General features: G+C 41.6%; 2 protein-coding genes across 2 annotated transcripts in view; one reads left to right on the forward strand and one right to left on the reverse strand.

The window, feature by feature from the left end:
- The first annotated feature begins 3,750 nt into the window (after nt 1-3,750).
- Nucleotides 3,751-6,245, forward strand: RAB20 (RAB20, member RAS oncogene family). Its single transcript, XM_015812323.1, has 2 exons — nt 3,751-3,982; nt 5,434-6,245. Exons 1-2 carry the CDS (start codon nt 3,814-3,816, stop codon nt 5,964-5,966), a joined length of 702 nt encoding a protein of 233 aa, XP_015667809.1. The 5' UTR covers nt 3,751-3,813; the 3' UTR covers nt 5,967-6,245.
- Nucleotides 6,246-6,346: 101 nt separating this feature from the next.
- COL4A2 (collagen type IV alpha 2 chain) overlaps nt 6,347-22,430 on the reverse strand; it is a 234,063-nt gene continuing 217,979 nt past the window's right edge. The window contains exons 40-47 of the mRNA XM_029283411.1: nt 21,672-21,788; nt 19,823-19,984; nt 19,633-19,731; nt 18,346-18,492; nt 17,443-17,559; nt 15,867-16,058; nt 13,345-13,631; nt 6,347-9,713 (exon numbers count right to left, since the gene is read on the reverse strand). Coding sequence (XP_029139244.1) covers nt 9,459-9,713; nt 13,345-13,631; nt 15,867-16,058; nt 17,443-17,559; nt 18,346-18,492; nt 19,633-19,731; nt 19,823-19,984; nt 21,672-21,788 — 1,376 coding nt within the window. The 3' untranslated portion in view covers nt 6,347-9,458. The remainder of the gene's footprint in view (nt 9,714-13,344; nt 13,632-15,866; nt 16,059-17,442; nt 17,560-18,345; nt 18,493-19,632; nt 19,732-19,822; nt 19,985-21,671; nt 21,789-22,430) is intronic.

Here is a 22,430-nt window from a genome sequence, read left to right on the forward strand (position 1 = left end):
AGTGTCCGCCTTTTTGCACGTGGAAGACGCGATTCAAAATAAATATTGGCTTTTACAAATACTCCAGCAATTACAATGCGAGGCCATATCTGAGCGTGCCGTCTTTATACAGCGGGACGCCTGCGGAAGAGGCCGCTGCTGGAAGGAATCGATTTGTAGCAACCCCGTAACGCGAAGCCGTTTGAGCGGGGACCTGCCCTGCGTCTTCAGACAAAATGTTTTAAAATATGTAATGCTTTAAAAATGTTTCAGCATTTCAAATACGAGGGTTCCCCCTCCCCGCTTTGTTTAACATTACAGTATAACTCCCCTGTTGAATGTTGGAAGTAGCACTTCAACATTGGGAAACCAAAGTAGCGGTTTAACACTAGAACTGCAAAAGTTCTAGTATGGACAGTATGGACAGTAAATGGAAGCAAAGAGACATAAAACACCCTAACTCTCTGTTGCCATCTAAAGTTTTGCCAACCAGACCTAACCTGGCCAAAAACACAACACAACTTATCTATGTATCAGTGGTGGCGAACCTATGGCACGGATGCCAGAGGCGGCACGCAGAGCCCTCTCTGTGGGCACGTGCGCCGTCGCCCCAGTCCTAGGCCTTCAGCTGGGTTTTATAAAACCTTTTTGCTTTAGGCCTCTGCTGCCATGTACAAAAAAAAAAAGGTTCAATCAATCAGTCAATTTCAACTTCTCGCCGAAAAAAAAAAACTTGCAAAGTTGAAATTGATTGATTGAACTTTTTAGTCTCACCCAGTCTGCTGTTACCACCACAGCCACACCCACCCAATGGGCCACACCCCCCAATGGGCCATGCCCACCCAATGGGCCACACTCACCCTGCACCCGACGATGCATAAGTGGGTTTTGGGTTGCAGTTTGGGCACTCGGTCTCTAAAAGGTTCGCCATCACTGCTATATATGAATTACACAAAAGGTACAGTGGATACAAATATAACCAGATAATTGTAGTATAGCAAAATACAATGGCTGCTGATTAGATATGTGATTAAAAGTTCAGCACAAACACATAAGAGCCAATCAGGTGCCTTTACAAAGCATACACAAAGAACATGAGGTCAGTAGCTTTTAGCAACTAATTCTGCTTTATGCTGAAAGAAAAAGGAAGAAAGCATAGCACTCACTATGCCAGGGGGGTGTTCAATGTGGTCAGATGACAAAGAGAAACAAGAACAGCTGTGTTCCCACTGTTCTTTGCTTCCCTCTTTTCCTCAAAAGGAAACTGGCTTCACATAATGCATATGATTACTGTGAACCAGGACTGAAGTTCACAACAGGGTAAGTGGGTTGCACTGGATCAAGCAAAACTCATAACTCTGCACAGTTGCTGACCGTGTATGAAGCCTGCAACAAGAATTGAAGGTAATGGCAGCCTCTTCCTTCTGTACCCCAGCTATGGATACTGGGTAAATGCGTTGCCTTGGAGCAGGGGTGTCAAACTTGCAATGTCACGTGATGTGTCGAATGTATCACAACTTTTTTTCGATTGCCAGCAATGGAGTGGGTGCGGTTTCGGCATGTGGCCCTGCAGTTTGACACCCCTGCCTTGGAGTATCTTTTATTTCAATCATTTTCCCAAGAATCTATCAAGGCAGTCAAAAAAATACACAATTACGTACAGCATTACATTTATAGTTTCTGAATTACAGTCCTTCAACTGCCCTCCCTCTTTTTTTTCCTCCTGGATTTTCAAAATTAAATTTTATTTACCCCAGTGTCATCAGAAAAACTCCTCTCAGCCACCTTATAGGATACAGCTGAATAAATTCAGCTCCATGCCTATTGCTATTCAACTATTGCTATTCTGTTTAATGGGGAAGGGGATAGTGACATTATAAAATCTAGTCCTTACTTTCCGATGAAATGACAGGTTACACAGTGTGAAGATAGAGAAATTCCTCCCCCCATCCCCCCCCAGTAGAGGTCATGTAAAAACTGCTTGCACAGGGGCATAACGTAATATAACATCTCTCACTGAGAGGTTAAGAGAAGGTGGTTGTTATCTATCATTTTGATAGAGGCAGGATTAGAGCAAATAGGCAGGGGTTTTCAATTTCTTAAACTAATTAACCCTTAGCTATTATATTTGGGCACAGCCAGATCCAACAATACAGAATTATAACTGGGTTAATAACCATATAAACTGGTTATTCTGGACAGGGCTGTTCCCTTGCCACCAAAGTGATACCTTTTTATCTACTCATATTTGCATGTTGGCAGGAGCTGGGGCGAGGATGGGAGCTCACCCCATTGCACAGCACTCAGGTCTCAAACCTAGACTGCCAGTTTTCCAGCCAAGCCCAGAATCTTAACCACTATGCCACCGCACCACCCTCATTCACTTTTAAAAAGGTAATAAAATCAGTCACATGGTGAGCTGCTTAATGACCATCATGATTTATGACCAAAATTGCAGGCTCAATTATGGTCACATGTCAAGGACTACCTATACCAGTGGTGGCGAACCTATGGCATGCGTGCCAGAAGTAGCACTCAGAGCCCTCTCTGTTGGCACGCGTACCACCGCCAGCAGCAGGTCCATCAGGCCGCCACCACCGCCCAGAGGAGCCCCACCCAGCACAAAGGAGGCGAAGCGGCCAACTAGCAAGCTCGAGTAGAGGTGGTACAGCAGAGGTCACCAGTCATTGTTGGACTGGAAGAAAAGGGAGGGGGAAGCATTTTACACTGCAAATGGGATGGGGCTAGTGCCTGCGTGATACTCACTAGCCCTGCCCCGTTCTTGCGTGATGCAGCACCTTGTATCTGCACCCCTGCACTGCGGCGGCAGCTGTTTTTGCACACACACCCCCCCCCCGGTTTTTACATGCCAGAGGCAGCACTCAGAGGCGCCTCCCTGCCCCCCCTGAGGGCACCACAATGCTGATGCAACCCTAGCACTTTGTGATAAATACATGGGTTTTGGGTTGCGGTTTGGGCACTCGGTCTCTAAAAGGTTCGCCATCACTGACCTATACTGTATCTCATTTTTCACTTATTCAGTTTTTCTTATTGACTGAGGTATCATACTGTTGCTCTTTCATGGTGCATAACAATCCTATGGATGTTTACTCAAAAGTAAAACCATTTATATTCAGTACGTGACTTACTCCACAGAAACAAGTTACACTAAAGAAATCTCCATAGAAAATAAGAAGAGCTCTCTGATGGTCTGTAAAAAACTAGTCTGAGTTCCATTAGAATTAGAGAAAGTGTTATGAAAGATAAATGGATTTTGTAAGGGAATGTAATCAAAGAAATAAGAGAAAACTGAGGCAATTTATATTGCTGCTTTATGTATGTGTGTGGGTCGGAGAGCGAGCTGCTTATTTTAGTTCATATTTCTCCATTAAAACGATTTTGAAATATTCTGTCACATCTTTAAACTTAATACAGAAGTACACTCTAAAATAGAGTATATCATAATGGGGCTTGCTCGGTTTTGACAGCTGTGCTAAGGAACTCAGTCCCTGTCCTTTGTCATCCACAGTTCTACTGCGGTTTAGTCAATAAATCACGGTTAAGCAAACCATGGCCGAGCCATCATCGTTAGCGCTAATTGCTTAGCCGCGTTCCCGAGAGAAGGAGGCGAGTGCGGCTCCCGCCGTTCAGAGCGCCTGCGAGCGTCCGGCTCTCCCCATAGGGCTTTCGCCGCCGATATTCCTGCGGCCCTCCCTTTCCCTTCTTCACCTCCGCCCTCGGAGGAGAGCGAAAGCGCAACTCCGCCTCTCTTCTCCGAGGAACTCCAGGAGCGCCGGGGGGACGGGGCTGCGCCATCACGCCCGGCGGGTCAACATGAAGCCCGACGGAAAAGTGGTGCTGCTGGGCGACATGAACGTGGGCAAGACGTCGCTGCTGCACCGCTACATGGAGCGGCGCTTCCAGGACACCGTTAGCACCGTCGGGGGCGCCTTCTACCTCAAGCAGTGGGGCCCCCACAACATCTCGATTTGGGACACGGCAGGTGAACGGCGACGGGGGCCGCGTCGGCGAGTTTTTTTGTTTTTTCCCCGGCGGGGCGGCGTCGAGGGCTCTTTCTCTTCCTCCGAGGCCGAGCGGACCGTGCGCGGGACAAGAGGCGCGACGTCGCGCTCGGCTAACTTTGCCAACTTCGGAAAAGCAGCCCGACACGCCCACCGTTGCTTGCTAGCCGCGCATACTCGCTTCGCCGTGGGAAGTCAGCGTTTGCGGTCGGAGGAGCCCTTCCGCGGCACTCGCGGGAGCTGAGCAATCCACTCGACCGAATTGTCTCTCTTTCCGGCAACGCGCCCGCTCAGTTCCATGGAAGGGTTTTCACTCCAGCGCCTGGCTCCTGTTTTAGTTTAGGCCCAACATTTCAGCTTTTGGAAACATCCAAGAGTTTTTTTGGGTTCTGGCATAATTTAAGCAGCTTTTCCAAAAAAAGTTTTAACGCTATTGCGTCAGTAGCAATAATGTACGCAGGATTTTTAACATTTTATTTTGGAATAGCAGCAACAACCTCTTTTGGGGATTATATATTAGGGTGGTGTGGTGGACAAAGTTTCCTTATCTTCCTGGCCAGTATTACGGGGAGACGGTTCCCTTACTGAAATCTGTCCAGTTCAAAGGTGTGTGTGTGTATGTATTTGTATCCCTTTGAACTGGATAGATTTCAGTAATGGAAATCTCTCTCCCTTATACTGGCCAGGAATACATATCAGTTGTTGGAAAAGTACAACAGAACTGTTGGGAAAATTCAGACATTCATATTAAGACTATTTTTTATTGTCAAGCTAGCATTCTTTACTTAACAGAATAACAGAGTTGGAAGTGACCTTGGAGGATTTCTAGTCCAGGGGTCCCCAGCCCTCGGTCCATGGACTGGCACTGGGCCACAGCATGCCAGAAATGGGGCTGAACAAACAAGCAAAGCCTCATCTGCGGGATGCAGGCAGCATGCAAAACCACGCCCCTCCCGTCCATGAAAAAAACTCTCCATGGAACCAGTCCCTGGTGCCCAAAAGGTTGAGGTTCACTGTTCTAGTCCAACCCCTTGCATAAGCAGGAGACCCTATACCATTCTGGACAAATAGCTGTCCAGTCTATTCTTAAAAACCTCCAGTGATGAAGCACCTACAACTTCTGAAGGCAAAGCTGTTCCACTGGATAATTGTCCTCACCATTAGGAAGTTTCGCCTTAATTCCAGGCTGCTTCTCTCCTTGATTAGTCTCCATCCATTGCTTCTTGTCCTGCCTTCTGGTGCTTTGGGAAATAAGTTGACCCCCCCTCCCCTTTCTTTGTGGCAGCCCCTCAAATACTGGAATGCTGCTATCATGTTACCCCCTCATCCTTCTTTTCTCTAGATTGGCCATACCCAGGTCCTGCAACTGTTCTTCACATGCTTTAGCCTCCAGCCCCCTAATCATCTTTCAGTATTGTGTTCTTTCTTCCAGGTCGCGAGCAGTTCCACGGCCTTGGGTCCATGTACTGCCGAGGAGCAGCAGCTGTTATTCTCACATACGATGTAACTAACCTACAGAGCATGGTGGAACTTGAGGATAGGTTCTTGGCACTAACAGATTCTGCCAGCCCAGATTGCCTCTTTGTTATTGCCGGGAACAAAGTTGACCTGACAGATGCGTGTGCCTCTTTGCCAGAATCAGAAGACAAGCATCAGTTTGAGAAGCCCTCCAATAGTCCCATTTCTACAAAGGTGAAAAAACAAATCCATATGAATGATGCTGTAGCATTTTATAGGAAAATCCTCAAGTATAAAATGTTGGATGAGGTAAATGTACCAGCGGCAGAAAAAATGTGTTTTGAAACTAGTGCGAAAACTGGTTATAATGTAGATCATCTTTTTGAAACTGTATTTGAAATGGTGGTACCGGTAATTTTGCAACAAAAAGCTGAAGGCTTGCCACAAACTGTAGACTTAAATAACTGCAAGACTGCTAAAAACACACACTCTGCATGCTGCAGATAACTGAATGCATTTTTACACTAATTGAAGGACAATGCAGAAAAGTGTTGCAACAATGCAAAAGTGTTACTGCAAAAAAAATGTTGAATAAAGATAACAGTGCAAAAATAACAAGGCCAGCCAGATAAACTGCATTTTCTATAAGAATGGATTTTTGTAACAATTAAATGATGTAATGAGAAAAAACTTCAGCGAAGGGGAGCTTGGAGTCAATTATTGAAAGCTTTTAAAGCCCATTAATTGTGATTTTTTTGCCCCTTCCACATTAAATTTATGATACTGTATGCTGTTTTTACACATGAATCTTTAGTATCTGTTTTGGCAAGAATCTTTTGATATGTGGCATTCACTTATGTAGTAAGGAGGAGTTTATAGATGAAGAAATAGATTTCAGGAAGGAGGTAGAGATTGATCAGCTATTTTACACCATATTTTTTCAGCAAAATAAAGAATTGTAGCAAACCAATTCTTCCCTTTTCTTCCTCATTAATTGCATGGTTATGGCCACCAGAGCCAGAGCAAAGAGGAAAGTCAGATCAGTAGAATGGTATTAAATAGAGTCAACATCAATATAGCCCAGACATTGGTTGTTAGGCAAAAAATGTATTCCCATTTCTCCTATAACAAAATGTACCTGAAGGAACTTACAAAGTAGTCTGCAATTTTAGGCCGATTTTAACTCAGTGGTATTGGTGGTATTGGGACTAATAATGTTTATAAATGTACTACAGTATTAGCTTCAAACTTTGAAATTCCAGGAAGTTGATGAATTATTTATGTTCTAAATCAGTAAGAGTAAATATTTTTGGTTATTACAGTAGTAGATCAGATTCTGGTGAAATTATTTAAGCATATTTTTTTGTTAAATTATGAATAATAGAGTCATAAAAGTGGATAAGTACATGGCTGGGGGAACATTAATTTGTAAAAGTGTGTGAGGACAGGGAAGAAAATGATGTGTTTTGGTATGGAGATGATTGCAATATATATAACAGAGAACTTGATTGTTAGAGAATCAAAATTATTTAAATATTTTGGTTGTAATCAGTGATAACAATGTATCAATGATAGCAGTGATTTTTCAGTGCTGCTGTTGTTGAGGAAATATATAAAAATATCAACTTGGATTTTTCCTTGTTAGGAAGATTACTTTTTCTACAAATCTACAGAAATCTACAATTTCTGAATGTGAAAGAAATTACTATGAGGCTGATCAAACAATCTATTGACACAAAACAGCTCTTTACCTCTGCCTATTTTTTAGACTATTTATATTAGCAATAAAATTTACTAATTACCTTTGTGATAGTAATTCATAAAACTAGAGATTATGGGCTAAAGTATACCTGGAATATATATATTTTGTCTTGTCTCTGAATCTCAAATATGGTACATTATTATGGTATTTATTTTAGGACTTGGCAGCAAAATAACAGTGCTGGGCTCATCCTTGGATGAAATAAATTTTAATAGTAATGAGAATTGGAAGGAGACTGAAGAACATGGCCTACAAATCCATAAAAATTCACTGGGCCTCTAAATCCACATTTTGCTTTCCTAACTCTGAAACTTTTTCAGTCTTTATCAGATATGGAAGAAATAGATCCACAGAATTTCCTTAAATGTGAAGTATTTAAGTGGATTTGAATGTGTGATTATATGCTCTGCGTCTAAGGGTGATGCCTTAGATATGCACATTTCCAATGCAACCTCTGTGCTGCTACTAGATGGTGAAGTTGGAGCTCCCTGGATTCTCTTGCGCTGTCCCCTTCAAGTCAGATCATATATGGGTTGTTTCTTTACATGGGATTCTTTTTCTTTTTTTAGGATTTAAGTCATGTCTTGTAAAACTCGTACCAATTCAATAAGAAAAAGTTGATACTTTTATTTATCATACAAAATAAAACACTGTGATCGTAAGTAAAAAGGAGAAACACATGAAAGGAAATTGGAGCATTTCTTATTCAGGATTTGGCTTGGGAAGGAAACACTCTGGGAAACAGTGGGAAGTCCCAAGTGCCCAATTACAGATGAGTCTGGGCAACTGCCCGGTACCTGCCACCAAAAGTGGGTTGTTGCCACTTGCAGTGTTGAGGTTCTAATTCTGCCTCCTTTTCATCTGCTTGTCCATACTGGTGAAGGAATTGGGGATAGAAACTTATTTACTCAGCAAGTTTATGCATGTTTACTTGGAAGCCAGTAAAGCTTCATTTGTACAGCTAAGTATGCACATGATCACAGCTTTGGTTCACTGCTATGAGAAAAGTGTATTTCTCACTTTCCCAGGTACAGTCCTAATTCCTTCTGGGTAGAGATGCTTTTTTTTGTCACTCACTTCCTTCTGATATTGAGTCTCTCTTTATCATCCTTACATTGGGAAGAATGACAAATGCCACATTCCTAAGTATGGGTACTCACAAATCTTACTAAATGGTACTCTCTAGTGGGGTGTTTCTTGACTGTAGCTATAATTGCAACTGGAGAAGCTGCAAGGCATAATTTTATAAACACCTTCCTTTTGTGCTATTCCTGAAATTATGAGATTATTATGACACAGATCCTGTGATACCCAACAATGGTTGAACAGAATTAGGCAAAGTACTGTTTGCCTAAATAGGCAAAGTACTTTCAGATATGGATTCCAAACCACCATCACTCATCAATCCAGCTAGAATATAAACATCTAAAACACCATAGATTGTTTATCTGCAAGCCATAGTAAAGTAATATTAAGATAAGTGAATTCTGGTCTAATGCGCTATGTCTATCCATTGAGGGTACTGCATAGAATAATATAAGATTGCATTAAAAAAAAGTCAAGTGACACAAAAATAAAGCTTACCTCTGCAGACTCTGCAGAAATAATTAGGCACTAATAGCAACAGATGTTTAATAAAGTAACAATGAATAAAAATAAAAGGCCTTGAAATATAATTGTAACAAAAGTATATTCCGTGCATGTTTCCTTCAGTCACAAAACATTGTAGTTCTATTGGATTTGTAACCAAAGACCTCAGGACTCCCTTAGAGCAAGATACAGCTCTTTGATTGTTTTGAGGATGTTGAAATGGCATTTCCATTTTGATAATATGAGTTTGCTAAATTCAGTTTAAAATCCTAAATTCTAACAGTTTGCATTTGTATTTAAATGTTTATTTAATATTCAATGACTATAGTGTTCAGTTACACATAGAAAACAAGATAAATATCATTTGACAGTAAATCAGATTTAAATGACAGCAAGTGTATTTAATAATGAAATTTTGTCTATTGTTTTATTCTCATAACAGATTGTATTATTTGCAGCAGGTAAAACCAAACTCACAAATACATGAACAAAGGCTGAACAATTGTGTGGTTATATGTACTTGCAGTGTTTGTTCTTCCAGATAATACTTGTGTTCAAATGATGAGGTAATAAGTTAAATAAGCACCAACAAAATCTGATCCATGCCACTTTGAAGTGACATTTTTTGGGGGGAGGGGTTGTTTATTTTACAAATTTTTCATACACACTTGGCATCTGCTTATATGTGTTCGGATGAGTCCAGCCTTGAGAGTATCTGAAGAAGGTGAGTGTTGAAATTGATGGTCAATGGTGGTAAGCCAAAAACTGTATTTGTTTGCAAAGTAGTGACAGGTCCCCCGAGCACCATTGCATTCAATGAATGGGGTGGCTCTGAAGTCTTCCAGGCAGCTACCCGGAGAAACCAGGGACTGTCCTCCTCCTTCGCCACCAGCTGCAGTGTGCTAGAAGAAACCAGATAACAACAATTCAAATATAATACAAAAGTACATTACAGGTTGTGGTGATCATAAAAATGAGAGGAGAATTTCCATATGCTAGCTTTCATCTTGGGGAAGGAGCGATATAAATCAAGCGTGTTCTAACAAAGGTTCTACATACGACCCATTCCAGGTAGCTCTTTTCCTCATGTCAGACCCTCATGTGTTTTCTGCAGCTAATACAGTCTAATAATGTAGGCAGTGTAATTTATTTTGCTGTCTGAAATGACATAAGCCACTGTATGTTCAAAAAGATAATCAACTACAACATAGAAATTGAATAAATAAATTGTAATTGAAGTGCTCATACCTTAAATATTTAATATATGTTTTAATAAATTAATATGGCAAAATTATAGACCCGTATGTTTTTCAAATGTAATCTAAATCAGGGCTTTTCAACCTTTTCACCGATTGTACCACTTTTCGGATACAGCAATATTCGAGTATTACCAGTCACCTGGCAAGGTATTAAAAATTTGATGACCAAAAAAAAAAAAGAAAAGAAAAAAATGATAATGTACAGGTAGTCCTCAATTTACATCAGTTCACTTAGTGACTGTTACAACAGCATTGAAAAAAGTGACTTATGACCATTTTTCACACTTATGTCTCTTGCAGCATCTCCAGGGTCACGTGATTTACATTTGGATGCTTGGCAACTGATTTATACTTATGATGGTCATAGTGTCCCAGGGTCATGTGATCACCTTTTACAACTTTTTGATAAGCGAAATCAATGGCCGGGGCCAGCTCAATGTTGCTCAGGTTGCTGGGCACCTGTGGGGGGTACGGGCGGGGCTGTGGGCAGGATCTGGGGGTCTCTGGTGGAGGGGTGTGTGACTGCCGTAGGTGCCAGGCCATGGTCCACTGGAGGAGCCTCGCCGTCCCTTTTGGGCCGTGCAGGGGACTCCCAGACAGTGGCATGCACTGCCTGGTGCCCTGGGCAGCGGAGGGTAAGCACCCAGCCTGGCCCTCGAGTTCCTGAGGCACCAGGAGCATGAAGCCCAACCCACTCCAGCCTCACTTCCCTGAGAGGGCACCTGGTTGTGCTTACCTCCTTGAGGCTGCTGCTGCTGCTGTGCCCACTTTCCTTGGCCAGGTTGCTCAAGGTGGGTGCAGGAGGGCAAAATGCTTGGGTCAGAGGGAGACCCATTCCCTCTCCATGTGAGGAGACCCAGCTTTGTAACCAAATTATCCTTAGTGATAGGATGGGAGACCATCAGGATAGGCCAGGAGGAAGGGACAAGGGGAAGGTGAAAGGGCTGCTGGCGGTCAAGTGCTAAGGCAGGATTTCCCTCAGACCCTTCCTCCCTTTCATTCCAATGTCCCTCCTTCCTTCCTTCCTCCTTCCAGCCCTACCCTCGTTCTTTTCCTGCCTTCCTGCTTCTCATTCTGATCTCCTTCCTTCCTTCCTTCCTTCCTTCCCTCCTTCCTTCCTTCCTTCCTTCCTTCCTTCCCTCTCTCCTTCCCTTTCTCATTCCCATCTCCTTCCTTCCCTCCCTCTGTGCCCAGGAAGGGACAAGGGGAGGGGAAGAGACTGCCAGTGCGGCTGTCTGCCTGTGGCCATGGCTTGAAAGGCCACTGTAAATTCCTGGGCAAGAGCTGCACAGCCTTAAGAGCAGAGTGGCGGGAAGATATTTACAATAAGGGAAAAAAACAGGCAAGAAACGCAGCTGGGGAGGGGTCACCCTCCACGAGGAATGAAGAAAGGCACCATCTCCTGAAGGAGACCAGCAAATGGCCCTCACCTACTTCACACCCCCGGCTTTGTGGGCTCCAGGGGAGGGGATGTTGCAAGTGGTGTGAGAGTCCGTGTTACTTGCGCTACTCCACCCAGCCCCTCCCGGCTGCCTGGTTTCAGCAGGCAGCAGTGCGCTCTCCTCACAGTCTTAAGAGCCGAGTGGTGGGAAGATATTTGCAAGGAGGGAGAAAAACAGGCATTCATTCCTCCACGAGGAATGAAGAAAGGCACCATCCCCTGAGGAGAGGGCACTGCTGTCTGTGGAAACCGGGCAGGCTCGGAGGGGGGGCTGGGCAGCATAGTGCAAGTAACATGGACTCTACTCTTCCTGGAGCCCACAAAAGGGGGTGTGAAGTGGTCGAGGGCCATTTGCTGGTTTCCTTCAGGGGATGGTGCCTTTCTTCATTCCTCATGGAGGGTGACCCCTACCCCACTGCATTTCTTGCCTGCTTTCATTGCCACCTGTGTGCGCGTCCAGCATGGATGGCTGTCACAAAGTTGTAGATTGGCTCCTGGCTGGCCTGTTTTATCTCTTCTCTCCCACCCCCTCCTTTTCCCTTCGATGCAGCTCCATCTGACTCCTCCTCCTCCTCCTTTCAAGGCTGCGTCTTTTTTTCCTCTGCGTCTCCTGCCAAAACTGCCTCCTTTTGTAGCCTCTCCTGTCTCCGCACTCCTCATCTCCTTTCTCTTCCTGGTGAGCAGGAAGTACTGATCTCGTCCCAACCGCCCTGCAGCTCCTGAGGACTCTCTCATGGCAAGTCCTATGCTGCGCTGCTAGGCTGGGCAGGGTCGCGTACCACCTGCCGTGTGCCAATGTGCCACTAGTGGTATGTGTACCAACAGTTGAAAAGCCCTGATCTAAATGCTTGGCACTCTGATGATACTGTGCCAATGTTTTTACTTCTTAAAAGGGTGAATAAATAAACAGAAAAATAAACAGAAAATTAAATAGGATCATAAATTTATGGACTTCATATTTGCCCCATAGTGTTTTGTTTTTTTTAAAAAAAACCATAGGTATCAATGAAAGCTTTTTAAAAATATCTAATTGTTACATTTGGAAGAGGGTTTATCATTGAGATGGGAAGGGTTAAATCTCAGGTGGAAGAAAACAAAAGCATGTAATTATTTGTAATTATTTACAGTAGTTTGGGAAGCAAGAAGAGAGAAAAATTATGTGTGCAATTCGTGATTTAGCATGGCATGCAATTATAGCCTTTTTCTAAACCATAATTTAGAGCTTAAGTGTTCTATGTGAACCTGGTCAACTATAGTGTAGACAATAAACCATGGTAAAGAAAACTGTAAATCTAGCCTATGTATATCTATATGAAACAGGACAAATTGATGGAGTGTAGAGAGGTGTATTCCCAGGAGGGAGATAGTGTATTCCAGGTGAGTAAGAGGCAACTCATTTTAGAGGCTGTTATATGTGAAAGAAAGAGGGTGAAGACGGGCTCTCCCTAATAGTTCACAGAGTATATTTTAGTTGCAGACAGCAGAGTCCTCAGTCTGGCAACATTTTGTCTATAGGGGTGAAACAATAAAGAAGTCAGCTTGGAAGAACTATCAAGTGTCATTCTTGGTTTTGGGCCAGGCAAATACTGTAGCTCCCAGCCTGCCTATCAGAGCCATGAATACCCAACTATTGGGGGTTGTTTCTATTGTTGTTAGTTTCTTTTTATTCTTACTTTTAATCCCATAATTAGCCAGCCAGATTTGCAATTTTGTGAGTTGGGCAGCCACCATAAAAGGTTTAAATAAATAAATAACCTTACACAAAAGCAGGAGATAAATGTAATTTTAAAAGCATTCTGAGTCTGTACCCCAATCAGCAAAACAAGCACATACCATAAGGAAAGAATAACCAATCCATAAACTGCGCCATCCTTCAGGACAGTGAGGGATAGTAATATCTTGACTGTGAATAGCAATGGCAAGAGCAGGAGCTTCACAGACAGAACAGCGACTGATATAAGGCCTGATTTCTTCTTCTGCCACAGGCATCATTGGAAGAGAGGCTGTGGTTGAGAGCCAGTAGGATTTGTCATTACGACCTGCATAGTAGCAGACGTCCCCTGGATTGCAGTAAAGGAAAGGCATAGTGCTGAATCGAGCCAGACATGATCCAGCCAGGCCTACAAGAATAAACACAGAGAATAATCACCGATGTGTCTCCAGGGGGAGTTTGTTCTGGAAGTTTAAAACAATAAAGGTTGTCTTCCAAACTAGTAGGTACTTCTGAACTTTTGCACATATTTCAGAAACTTCTCTGTGAAAGATTGGAAAGAAGAAATATTAATATTTTAGAGAACTTAGCAAAGTGCCAGAATGCTTCCATCCCCAGGATATTTTTTTTTTAGATTTCTCTATTGTAAATTTTCAGTGTTCCAGGCCCATGGTTTAGAACTCTGGCAGTAAAAGTGAATGAAATAGAGAGCTATGATAGCATTACATATAGCTTAACTAGCACAAATTAATTTTGCTGTAATCTGTTAACTGCAATATTTTTATGTTAGATGTAAATACCATGGATGTGGTTTTTCACTATATTAGCTTTTATTTGATCACCAAAATAAAAATCGATGCAAGTTATTCCTATTTATTTTTGTTCAACAATTTTATAAACATTTCTGTTGCCAGTTTCTGTCAGTGTAATAACAAATCCATGAGGTTGAGCCATTGTGATATCTTAGGAGTTGTGTCCTGAGGGCTGGATCTGCTTGCCACCCAAAATCATCCAGTCCACAAGTCCCCCAAAGAAACATATGTACCCGGCCTATATACATGTGGATGAGAGAGCAAACTATCTATTTGGCTGCTATTGCAAGTGTTTACTGCTTCTTTGAATGGCCATTTGGGCAACAGGTTCACCAGCCATATTGATGCAGGTACAGTAGTCACACTTGTCTGACAATTGCTCCCGGTGTACAGTTCTTAATGGAACTATATCTACATGGATGGAAACATGCAAGGTTCTGTCTTGGACCTAATACTCTTCAACATCTTCATCTAGATAAGGGATAGAAAGGGAACTCATCAAATTTGCAGATGATACCAAATTAGAGGGAATTGCTAACACTTTGGAAGATAGACTCAAGATTCAGAAGGATTTTGTCAGACTTGACAAAAAAGATGTAATCCAGGGGTGAGAAAAGTAAGGTTCTACACTTAGGCAGGGAAAACCAAATACATAGGTACAGAATAGGTACCTAGCTCAACAGCAGTAACTGTGAAAGAGATCTGAAGTCCTAGTGAATCATCACTTAAGTATGAGCCACCAGTGTACTGCATTGCCAAAAAAGTCAATGCAGTCCTGTGCTATATGAACAGAGGAATAGCATCAAGATCCTGAGCAACGATAATGCCACTTTCTACTGCTCTAGTGAGACTACACTTAGAAAACTGCATGCAGTTCTGGTCACCATGATACAAAAAAGATGCTGAAACCTTAGAATGTGTGTGGAGAGAAGAGCAACAAAGATGAAGGATCTGGAGGCTAAATCATATGATGAACAGTTGAGGGAGAACAGTTTGATAGGCTAGGTATGTCTAGCCTATCAAAGAGAAGGATCAGGGGAGCATGATAACTGTCTTCTAGTACTTGAGAGGCTGTCACAGAGAACAGAGGGGATCGACTTATTCTCCAAAGCGCCTGAGGGCAGGACAAGAAGTAATGAGTGGAAGCTCGTTAAAGAGAGATCCAGCCTAGAAGTAAGGAGAGATTTCCTGACAGTGAGAACTGTCAGTGGAACAGCTTGCCTCCCGGAGTTGTGAGTGCTCCAACACTGGAGGTTTTCAAAAATAGACTGGACAACATTTGACTGGGATGGTATAAGGCTCCTGCCTTGAGCAGAGGGTTGGACTACAAGACCCCCAGAGTCTCTTCCAGCCCTCTGATTTTATGCTCTACGTTGTAGTCCCCTGCCTGGGCAGAGGCAGGAGAAAATGGCAGGAGGTAGAGGAGGAAATGAGGGCAGTGGCATGACCTCTGGTCCCCTATGGGGAAGGAAGTTTAAACTAGTGTGTGAGGCCCAGGGATTGAAATGTTAGACTAGGACTGGGATAATCTAACTGCAAATCCACCCTCAACCGTGGAAACTTGCTAGAGTCATTTTTCTCTCAGCCCAGCATCTGCTGAAATGGTCTGTAATGAGTTTATGCTATTAAAAAAACCTGGTAACAATCTGGTACCCAATTTCTATTATGTTATCTGACAATGAAGAGCTAGTCTGTTATTTATTTACTTACTTACTTACTTACTTACTTACTTACTTACTTACTTACTTACTTACTTACTTACTTGTTTGTTTGTTTGTTTGTTTGTTTGTTTATATGCTGTTTATTATTTACTAAGCAGCTAAAATTCATACCAAGATCCTGGTTATGTGCTTTGTCTTGTCCTTCAAAGTACAGTAAGCTGTAGCCGCTCCAAAGTTGGTTCATGCCCTCTGGACACATTGGCTCTTGAGTAGATTGGCTGTGCTTCACAAGAAGATAACCTATGTTAACACTGCGGCCCGGCATACCTTGCAGTCCAGGAGTACCAGGAACACCTGCTGCACCTAGAGAAATATAAAGGCAGGATGTTGCTTTTAAAGATATTGCCACCCGGTAAGAACATCATGGCAACTTTATTTACTGCTGAATAATTCAGTACAAGTAGAAAAGAATCCACAGCTGTTGGACTGAATTTATTTGATGCTGATTCTGGCATTGTATAGCAGTTATCAAAAAGTACTTCTCCAATGCCGAAAGATACGTTACAATCTGAAGATCTCTTTTTCTGGCTGGGAACCCATCTGGAGCCCTCAGAGCACGAGGTCACAAAGCTCTCATTTGTACAAGGAAGCTAGCCCTTTCCCCAGAAGATCCCTCCCAACCAGTGGGACCTTTTATAGCATTCCTGAAAGGCTCACATTGTGCATTGTGCTTTGTAGCATTCCAACTTCTGTTTCATATATTTTGCTCAAATAATATGTTCAAATGATCAGACCATGCAAGGTGTGTTATTAGCACTAAGACTGGTGACTGAAGCATGTTCTATCCATGGGCTATGCTACTCTCCAAAAGAGAAAGGAAGTGTCCTTAAAATAGTAGCAATACAGGGACACTGTGGAGTGAAAAAGATGTGATAGTTTTTTATTGGTTGGTGGAAGGAAATGCAGGTTGACACTGCTTTTTTGCACTGGTGTGGTGATCAGGGCAGTTTTTGGGGTTGGCAACATTGGGCATGCAATGGTACTCATAAATACATACTCCTGAATATATGGGAAAGCCGAAGCCCTACTGTAGGATGAACCTGTCTATAGTCTTCTTCATTTCTGCAACCCTTAGATATTATTTGCTTACCAATCTTAAAAGATAAAAATTCCAACAAAGGGTTGGATTAGATACTAAGTTGTTATACAGAAGCAGGCAACCTCAATAGATACCTTCAATAGGATCTGCCAGGCTCACTATTCCATCTGAAAGGTTTGTTTTAACACTCTTTTAATAATAGTAATTTTAAAAACTGATAAGCTCACATGAAGCAAAACATCAGACTACAATATCATTTTTTTCAATAATAGTTCACTTTTTATTTATTTAAAAAAGAATTTTAATAGATATATTTATAAAAAAAATAGCTAAGCATCATCTGAATTACTTCTTGTGTGAGAAGGGCATGGAATGTCTATTCCAAATTTATGCCTGCTTAGATGAATCTTTCAAGTAATGGTTGCTTAGGTGCCTTATCTGTAAAAAAAAACACCCTATATTTTTTCTTTAGATTATTTTGGCTCACATGCAATTAATTGTACACACATTCAACTGACTGACTGTAGTTGCAATCCTGCATTTATTTAACTGGGAAAATATATATGAATAGATTGGATGCAGAATTAAATCTTCAATCAGATGAAATGTCTGAGAAGATGCAAAAAAGAGAAGAACTTTAGGATTTACCTTCAAAGCCTGCTGGGCCATGCAGCCCTTGTCCTCCTTGGTCACCTCTGAAACCTGGAGATGCAGCTATACCTCCTCTTCCTTGTGCTCCTGGTTTACCTATCGGGCCTCTAAAACCTGAAAAGTGAGGTTATTAAACAGAATAATTGACTATGACATTTTATTACAAAGTTGTTATGGTAATAAGAATTAAATCCACTCAGGATCTTTAAACAATGGAAGGTGTCTGTAGCTCACAGATGCTGCTTTCTATAGCAAAGCTATTAGTAAGAGTCTATGAGAGGAAACTAAAGCAGGACTAGGTCATGGTGCCCTGAGCAGAAGTAGTTAAATCAAATATATGAGAAATTTCATGGCCAGCACACTGTAGGTTATCATTTCTGAATGAGAATAGAATTATCTGGAGATTTCATCTGAAAAAGGACAATTTACAAGGCAGGAGCAGGGAAGGGCAGGAAGGCTATGGCAGAATAGAAGCTGTGTTGTTGTGGCATTACATTTTCTTCCAAATAACATTAAATTTCTACACAAAAAGAACTGGAACTTTTCTGAAGGAAAATACAGTGGGAGCCCATATTGCCTTGAACAAATGACCAGTTGCATAATGTATTTTATTCACTCTATAAGATATGCTTGTAAAGTTAGTGCAGCAGGGACAGATATGAAATGTACTAATGGAGCATTAAATCCCTGTATCACTTTCACGTAAAACTGCCAAAGCCACTGACCAAGAAGTATCAATGTTTGTGTGGCTGACAAATGGATGCATAACAATTTAATCTGCCTCGATATTTTCAGGTGCCCCAAATATTCCTTTGAAATAAGTATTACTCAGTCTTTATTTGAGGAATAAATAGCTTCACGAACCTACGAACACCATTATTTTTGATAGTAACCTCCTACCTGGATCTCCTGGGGGACCGTGAGGACCCATTTCACCTGCAGGGCCCTGGGGGCCTATTTTTCCATGGGCGCCTAGTGCCCCTTGCTCAGCGACCAATTTAGGAAGTAAAGGTGGCAATCCGGGGGAACCTGGAGGTCCCTGAAACCCTAAAAGTTAAAAATCCAAATAAATTATTGATTTTGTAGATAGACTTTTCTACTTGTACCAATTGAACACCTATGCAATTTTTAAAATAAATACATTAATCAATTTAAGAAAATCATATAGCTACCCAACTTGAATGATACTAAATATTTATCCCATGTGGTCGTTTATATGCACAAATGTCTCCATTTTTATTCCAGTTACTTTGTTTTACCACCCATCTACTCTAATGAGAGACAAGAATGCATCTTGACTCATGGGAAGTTAGTTGTCAGAACCCATTTATATTTCATTTCTATCTATCTCCTCTGATCTAAAATCAAATCTCACCTTCCCCTGGTTTCTGCCATACTCCCAAGGGGGAGGGGGGATATGCCTGCGGGGTTATTGCTTTCACTTCCTCTATTTGCTACAATGTAACCTTTTGTTTATTGCCTCTGTGTCTGCTGCCCATTACAATGTAACAAATTGCCTCCTGCAATATATATCTCTATGAACTTTCTTCTCCCTAACCTGGCAGCTAGGAAAAGGGGGGGGGGGAGAAATACAAACCTCTGGAACCTGGCTTATTTCTCCGGTCTCAAAAGGAGGTGTGAAGAGCTGTTGAACATCATGCTACAACCGGAGTTGGACCGATGTTATCTCCCCTTTCCCACGATGGAGTTAACACGTGGAGATTGGCCGGTCTGAACCGTCCGGATGAACTGTGGGGTGGGGTTTGCTTAGGGACACTTTAAAGTATTGATCTGTAAAGAAATCCCTCAGATCCTGTCTATTATGCCTGCTATCAACTACTCTTAATCAAAGTTCCTGTTGGAAGAAATTGTTTCCAAGAGTTCTGCTTTCTTAAGATGTGGGATTGAAGTGGGTCCTTACACTAGTACTATAAATAGGTTTGATGAGCTACAGAAGATCCAGTATATACTATCTTCCTTGTGACTATAAATATTACTAATAGGTGCTCTCTTATTACAAAGAGGAGACTTCAGTGCAATTTTAGGAATATGTAAATTATTACTGAAAATGCTGTTAAAATTAAAACATTAAACATTAAGGATAAGGTTATAATAAAGCTCTGTGGAATCAGTGTTGGTTTAAATATAGCAATTGTTGAAATTAGCATACCGAATCAATCTACTTACCAGGGGGCCCTCTATCTCCTTTAGGTCCTATGGGACCAAAGTCACCAGAAATTCCTGTTCGGCCAACAAAGCCCATGACTCCTTGTTCACCTTTATATCCTTCAAGGCAAAACAGTTGTAAGCATGGGTTATTACACATCTGACTAAGTAGCCTAATTTATATTCTCCATACTGAGTTTTCCCATCATACCTTTTGCTCCAGCCAAGCCTGATATTCCAGGTCTTCCATCTTGGCCCTGGTCTCCTTGTATTCCTTTTAGACCATCTTCTCCAGCCACACCTATTAGTCCCTCTTCTCCTTTGAAACCAACTGAGCCAGGTGTTCCTGGGGTCCCTGAAAGTCCGGGGTAACCTTCAAAAGGTAAGTAGAATTCAGAATGTTCATTTAAGGGCAAAGTTTGTAACACCAGACCTGACTTTCAAGTTCCAGCATAGCATATTGGTGCGATAGAAGGAAAGCTAGCTCTGGCAATATGGTGGGAAACAGATAATTAAAAGAGTAAAACTTTCCCTCCCTCTCTGACAGTTCAGATCACATTGTCCAATTAATCGTCCAGCAATTGTTATGAGAAGAAAACTTCAGTTTGCCAAAACATCTCTTTGGAGGCCTTCGGAGGCCTCGGCTCTCATACTGATAGGGAGCACCTGTGGATCCCAAGCTGTGCTCCCAAGCTTTTCCCTTCCCCCTTGCAACTATAGGCAATCTAGAAGCACTATGGCACTCCTAATGACCATAAACCTTCGTAGCTTGACACTGACTACTCTTGATTGCTTTTGGACTGGTCCTGAGTGAAACATAGATGGGGATGGTTAAAATGTTTCTAATTTCATCCATAATGGTTCTGAACTATTGGGTTGTTGGGAGTGTGGGGTGCTGGTGGTGGTTACACTATTTCCACAGCTTGCTAACCACCTTTTCAGTAGTTTGCATTTAGCAAATATAGCTGCTTGTCTGCAGCAGCCCTGAATATATCCCACTCACAGTAACCCAGGCTAAGTTTATGGGAGTTTGTTTTAGTTGTATCATTTAAACACAACCTGTATATATGGAAAAGAAACTATAGTAGTGGTCAGAAAGAAGCACTCTGATTAATTATCTCCCCTAAAAATAGTTTACTATTATGTCAAAATGGGCCAGCTCTGATTAACTAATTTCCTAGGTCATTTTGTTTACTTTTTATCATTTCATAAGACACTTCAAAAATTATGATTGGATGAGCTTTTGCTTGCTCTCCAAAATACTACTAAAAATCAGAATTCAAAACTTTTATTTTATTTTGGGTCCTCCAATATGTTAATTATAACATGCAAAGAAGAAAAATGCATAAGCCTAATATTTAACATTGTTAAACATTAATTTTAACATGCTTAACTGAACAAGCTATAACAGCCTGGGTCACAAGTAAAACTAAATCATAAACCATAGTTTACAAACCATAAAGACTACATTCACATAACTTACTAACCGAACCCAAACCCAAACCCAAGCTTTTGGCTTAGTATAATAAGTTCTGTTTGTGTGTCTAATTAATTCTGCAATTACATGCCATATTTCTGAGTTGCTATTCTACGTGAGAATTTCGTAGTTCAGTTGCCTTGCCTCGATCCTGAAATGTTATTAAAGTACCCTCCCACATTTTCCCACTCCGCAAAACATCTTCTAAGGAGTTTTTTTAATTATGCATTTTTTAAATCATGCATCTTATCAGCTATAGATTATAACTATAATTACACTGCTAATCCTATGTGAATCCACCTGAAAAGAAGGGGGTCTGCCATGACCTATCAATTAAACCTTAATTGCAGAATTTATATCTAATTACTCTTGACTACCATTTTGCCTATTTAATTTTCATGGTGAAGAAAGGCTAAATATACTTGCAACAAATCCAAATAGTTACAATGACTCAAAGTAACATCCAGTAATTTTTAAAATCACTGGTGATCTCCCTTTTTCAACTTTGTAACTATTTTCATATTGACTTTGAATAGACTATAGTTCATACATCCCCACTGAATATACAGCAGTGTTGCATTACCTGGTACTCCATCAAAACCAGGTGAACCCACATCGCCAGGTATACCAGATATATTGGAGACTCCAGGAAATCCTGGTCTTCCATCTGGTCCAGGTGTACCAGTGGAACCTCGCCATCCTGCCAGTCAGAAATGAAGGAACAAATATCAGATACAGAATAGACAGATAGACAGATAGGAGTGGAGGTGTACATTGATTAATCTGGTGTTATGAGCTGGTGAGGAAAGAAAAATGCTGGTTGGCAACTAAGGTTCAGCACTTATTGATCTTCAAGTTTCTGTGGGGAGAGCAAATTATAAACATTGGGGGATACAGAATTTTTAATGTGATGCAGGCTTTGAAAAAAGGGGGAGGATAAAGGACTGGAAGAGAGCTGGATGCTGTCAGTGAGAAGGTAGAACTTGATATCTAAACTGAAATGGAAATTCTTTCTGAAGATAGATTTGGGAGAAAGATTAGTAAATACAGTAGGAAGGGCAAGTAGTTCTTCCTATCCCACATGATGGGATGCATCAAGAAAATGGGGAAAATTAGGAAAAAAGTATGGCATGCAAAACAGCCTCCAAGTGAAGTAATCACTGGCAGGAGAGATACATTGGGAGGCTGCAACCTGACTATTGTTCGTGGAAAGAGGGAACTGTCATGGCCAGCCTGTTTTCCTTGCTGTCACACTTCACACCAAAACCAGACAGAAAATCATCCTTAAACTTTTGTTCAGCTTTTATTTCCATAAGACTCCAGCAAACAAATTAGCGAGATA

Source organism: Protobothrops mucrosquamatus, unplaced genomic scaffold (genome assembly GCF_001527695.2).
Source record: "Protobothrops mucrosquamatus isolate PMUCROS unplaced genomic scaffold, P.Mucros_1.0 scaffold78, whole genome shotgun sequence".
NCBI classification, from domain to species: Eukaryota; Metazoa; Chordata; class Lepidosauria; order Squamata; family Viperidae; genus Protobothrops; species Protobothrops mucrosquamatus.

Coding starts and splice junctions, on each gene's coding strand:
- RAB20 (XM_015812323.1), top strand. CDS start 3,814: ATGAAGCCCGACGGAAAAGTGGTGCTGCTGGGCGACATGAACGTGGGC. Junction 3,983..5,433: donor CTCGATTTGGGACACGGCAG/GTGAACGGCGAC, acceptor TCTTTCTTCCAG/GTCGCGAGCAGTTCCACGGC.